Source organism: Lepidothrix coronata, unplaced genomic scaffold (assembly GCF_001604755.1).
Source record: "Lepidothrix coronata isolate B3197 unplaced genomic scaffold, Lepidothrix_coronata-1.0 Scaffold357, whole genome shotgun sequence".
NCBI classification, from domain to species: Eukaryota; Metazoa; Chordata; class Aves; order Passeriformes; family Pipridae; genus Lepidothrix; species Lepidothrix coronata.
In genome coordinates, this window is record NW_016690537.1 from 116,668 (window position 1) to 121,025 (window position 4,358).

A 4,358-nucleotide genomic window follows, 5' to 3' on the forward strand; every position below is an offset into this window, starting at 1 on the left:
TCCCGGCAGGGTTGGGGGTCTCCCTGACCCCCCGTTTGCTGCCCCAGCACCCCGTTAGTCCAAGGGGTGCCCGAGCTGGGGCCGTGGGGCAGCTCTAAGGCTGAGCTTGGTTAGTTGGGCCGGGGGGTCTGGTGGGTTTGGGGTGTCAGTGTGGGGCAGCCCCGGGCTGGGAGCAGCGGCAGCAGGAGGGTTTGGGGGTGCAGTTGGGTGCACAGCAGGGCTGCAGGGCGGGATCCCGGCCCTTCCTGATCTGGCTCTCCCCGAACTCCATGCGCTGCTCCAGGAGGACTTTCTGCAGGGTGATCTCCCTGAGGACCTGCAGCACCTCGGGCCCTGCCCCGCCCTGGAGCAGGTCGTAGTTCTCGGCGGGGTCCGACTCCAGGTCGAAGAGCAGCGGGGGCAGGTGGGGGGTCAGCGGGGTCAGCCCGTGGCAGGCCTGGTCTGGGGTCGTGCCGCTGTGAAAGGAACCTGCAAAACACCCCCCGGGTGAGCTCAGCTCCTCCTCCTGAGCTCCCCGGCCCTTCCCAAAGCCGCCGTGCCGGGGAAGGGGCAGCGCTGACCTTGGGTGAAGTAATGAGCCTTGTACTTCCCGAGGCGGACGGCGAAGGGGCCGTGCAGGGGGTCGGGGGCCGGAGGGTAGAAGAACATGGTCTGTCGGGGACTCTGGGGAGGCAGCAGAGCTCAGCTCTCCTGTGCAGCCACCCGGCTGGAGGAGAGCCTGGAACAGCACCAGACACTCCAGGGATTCCCAGAGCAGCCCTGATCCCACAGCCAGAGTGAGGCTGGGGAGGAGGGCGGGTGATGAACAGAAGCGTCTTGTTGGCTCCCTGCTCACAGCTCCTGCCAGCCTGGGGACACCCAGCAAGTCCACGGGACAAAAGGTGCCAGCCCATGGATCTCCCCCGATCCCAGCTGGTTCTGCTACTCAGGCACGTGGCTCCAGCAGCCTCCCTGCCCAAGGCCAGCCGAGCCAGCCCCCAGGACTCACCTTCCCTGTCCCAAACAGCACTGGGCTCATGTCATAGCCATCCAGGGCCACTCTGGGAAGGGCTGCTCCAGCCAGGGCAGTCAGTGTTGGCAGGATGTCCAGGGTGCTTGCCAGCTCGTGCGTCACTCCTGGCACAAGGAAAAGTTCAAGCCCCTGATCCCACTCCCATCCCGGCCATCCCCACTTCAATCCCACCTGGGATGGCTGAGTTGCCCGGGCTGGCACAGGCAGTGCCAAGGCTCACCTGGGGCGATCCGGCCTGGCCAATAAGCCACCGCTGGTTCCCTCATGCCACCTTCGTACGTCGTGCCCTTGCCACACTTCAGGTGGCCGGAGCTGCCTCCTCGTGCCATCCGCATGGTGGAGGGGCTGGGGACAAGAACCACCTGCCATCAGGGCCACGGGTTCCCACTGCCCCTCCCCTGGTGCTGCCAAACGGGGCCACGACCAGCGAGACCTGGTGCCACCCTGCTCAGCCTTATGGGGCAGGTGCAGGAGCCAAGGTGTGTGGGACACCTGAGCAGGGCACCAGAGGCCAATGTCACCCACACACGAAGGGAATTGGGGGATATTTGGGCTGCTGCCACTCCTGGCCTGACCCCTGTGAGGTTTCTGGCCCAGCTGGGTCACAGGGACACAGAAGAGATCGTGCACTGGGTACCTCCTGCCCCACCTCGTGTCCCCGGGGTCTCACCTGGCAGTGCCACCCCACGACCCCACCGCTGCCTTACCCCCCATCCCACGGCAGTGGCAAAGCCCCCCCTGCCGAGCCCACTGACCCGTTGTCAGAGGTGAAGAACAGCAGGGTGTTGTTCTCCAGGCCGTTCTCCTGCAGGGCCTGCAGCAGCTGTCCCACGGAGCCGTCGAACTCCGCCAGCGCGTCCCCGAAGGGGCCCCGCCGGGACCGCCCCGCGTACTCCTGGCTGGCAAACTGGGGGTAGTGGGTGTGCTGGGGAAAGGCAGAGAGGGTGGGAACCAGCCCCCACAGCTCCCAGCAGGAACAGGCAGCACCCCAGCGAGGACATGGAGAGAGGTGACAACACCCATGAGCTGAGAGGACACTTGTCCCCAAGCAGCTCCCAGTAATGGCACAAAGCAGCTGAGCCCAGGACAGGATGTGGAACCCCAGAGTGGGAAGTTCTCCCCAGTGGATGGCCCAGAGAAGTGGGCAAAGCTCCAGAAAGAAGCACCCCCAAAGCATTATCCCACAAGACCCAGCTCTGTGTGGGAACAGCAATCCCAGGTCACCGGGGGGCAGGTTCTGGGGCTGCAGGAGTGGAGGTGCTCCCCTGCTCTCCCCAGGGGACAGAGGCTCCCTTCCCTTCCCCAGCCCTCTCTTACATGGGAGGCGTAGTAGAGCAGGAAGGGGAGGCCCCGTTGGGCACAGTAAGTGATGAAGTTCCGGGAGAATTTATTGTAGAGTGGCACCAGGTCAGGGAAGGACACGGGCTGCTGGATGATGGTCTGGTTCCAGAGCAGCGGGAGCGGCACCACACCCTGGTCACAGGTCCCAAAACACTTGATGTCGGGTGGGAAGCAGGTGAGATTCTGGCAGGGGCCCTGGAGAGGACACAGAACTTGGGATCTGAACTGCATTGCAGGACAGGGAAGGGAAGGAAGAGGAGCGAAGAGTCTCAGAGCGACCCACCATGATGAGCACCCTTTGAGTGGCCACTCCCAGAAGCCCAGAGGTCTTTTCCCACCCCAAAACTGTCCCAGAACTGTGCTGCCCCGACAGCGTTTTCTCCTGGCAGCAACTGTTTTGTAGCCCAGAAGGTGACCCACCCACTCTGTCCCACCACAAGGGACACACGTCCCCACGCAGCAGGGCTCACCAGTCCCCTCACCTGGTCATGGGAGTAGGGCACGCCCAGGAAGTGGTCAAACCCCTGGTGGGTGGGCAGGAAGGAGCCATTGACCCCCACGCCCAGGTGCCACTTGCCCACCATGGCCGTGGCGTAGCCCTGAGCCTTCAGCACCTCTGCGACGGTGACCTCGGAGAGCGGGAGCCCCCCCCGCGAGCCCGGGTCGAACACGCCGGGATAGATCCCGGAGCGCACCTGGAACCGGCCCGTCAGCAGGGCTGCCCTGCAGGGGAGGAGAATCCTGTCAGCCTGGACTGTCACACTGTCAGGTTTATCCACTGCCCGTCCCTCCCGGCACGGACACTCCCTGCTGGCATTACGGAGTCACAGGATATGCTGGCTGGGAAGGGACCCACAAGGATCGTCCGGTCCAACCGCTGGCTCTGCACAGGACCATGCCCAAGAGTCACACCCTGTGCCTGAGAGGGTCATCCGAACCCTCCTGGAGCTCTGGCAGCCTTGGGGCTGTGCCCACTGCTCTGGGGAGCCTGGTCAGTGCCCAACCACCCTCTAGGGGAAGAACCTTTTGCTGAGATCCAACCTGACCCTGCCCTGACACAGCTCCAGCCACTCCCTGGGTGCTGTCCCTGGTCCCCCCAGAGCAGAGCTCAGTCCCTGCCCCTCCTCTGCCCCTGCCCAGGCAGTCGGAACTGCAGTGAGGTGTCCCCTCAGTCTTCTCCAGCTGAACACACCAAGTGCCCTCAGTGTCCTCACACAGCTTCCAATCAAAGCCCTTCCCCACCCTCCTTGCCCTCCTTTGGACACTCTCCAATGGCTCAATCTCTTCCTTACACTGCCCCAACCCGCCCCGGTATTGCAGGTGGGGCCGCCCAGGTGAGAGCAGGGCGGGCCGCTCCCCTCCCGGCGCTGCGGGGCCGTACCGGGAGGGGCTGCAGACGGCGGCGCTGCTGTAGAAGTCCGTGAAGCGCAGCCCGCGGGCCGCCAGCCCGTCCAGATGCGGCGTGGCCGAGGAAGGGTGCCCGTAGCTGCCCAGGTCCCCGAAGCCCAGGTCGTCCGCCAGCACCAGGACGAAGTTGGGCCGGGCGGCGGCCGCGGCCGGCGGGAGGAGCAGCGGCAGCAGCGGCAGCAGCAGCGGCAGCAGCGGCGGCAGCGCCCACGGGCGGTCCCGGCCCCGCGGGGCCATGGCGGCTGCACCGGGGGGTGTCCCGGGGTGCCCGGTAGTGGCCCGGTGGTGTCCAGGTGATGTCCCGCTGATGGCCGGTGGGTTCCCGGTGCTGCCTGGTGGTGTCCCGGTGATGTCCCGGTGTCCCGGCGCTGTCACGGCGATGCCTGGTGGTGCCCGGCGCTGTCCCGGTGATGTCCCGGTAGTGCCCGGCGATGTCCCGGTGATGTCCCGGTAGTGCCCGGCGATGCCTGGTGGTGCCCGGCGCTGTCCCGGTGATGTCCCGGTAGTGCCCGGCGATGTCCCGGTGATGTCCCGGTAGTGCCCGGCGATGCCTGGTGGTGCCCGGCGCTGTCCCGGTGATGTCCCAGTAGTGCCCGGC

The 4,358-nt window shown here is 65.9% G+C and overlaps 1 protein-coding gene across 1 annotated transcript in view; it reads right to left on the reverse strand.

Moving 5' to 3' along the window:
• Positions 1-6: 6 nt before the first annotated feature.
• The window catches only part of ARSA (arylsulfatase A), a 4,991-nt gene continuing 639 nt past the window's right edge, over positions 7-4,358 (reverse strand). Inside the window, exons 2-9 of the mRNA XM_017838771.1 lie at positions 3,735-4,327; positions 2,836-3,076; positions 2,330-2,548; positions 1,768-1,937; positions 1,233-1,357; positions 989-1,116; positions 561-663; positions 7-468 (exon numbers count right to left, since the gene is read on the reverse strand). Coding sequence (XP_017694260.1) covers positions 146-468; positions 561-663; positions 989-1,116; positions 1,233-1,357; positions 1,768-1,937; positions 2,330-2,548; positions 2,836-3,076; positions 3,735-4,327 — 1,902 coding nt within the window. The 3' untranslated portion in view covers positions 7-145. The remainder of the gene's footprint in view (positions 469-560; positions 664-988; positions 1,117-1,232; positions 1,358-1,767; positions 1,938-2,329; positions 2,549-2,835; positions 3,077-3,734; positions 4,328-4,358) is intronic.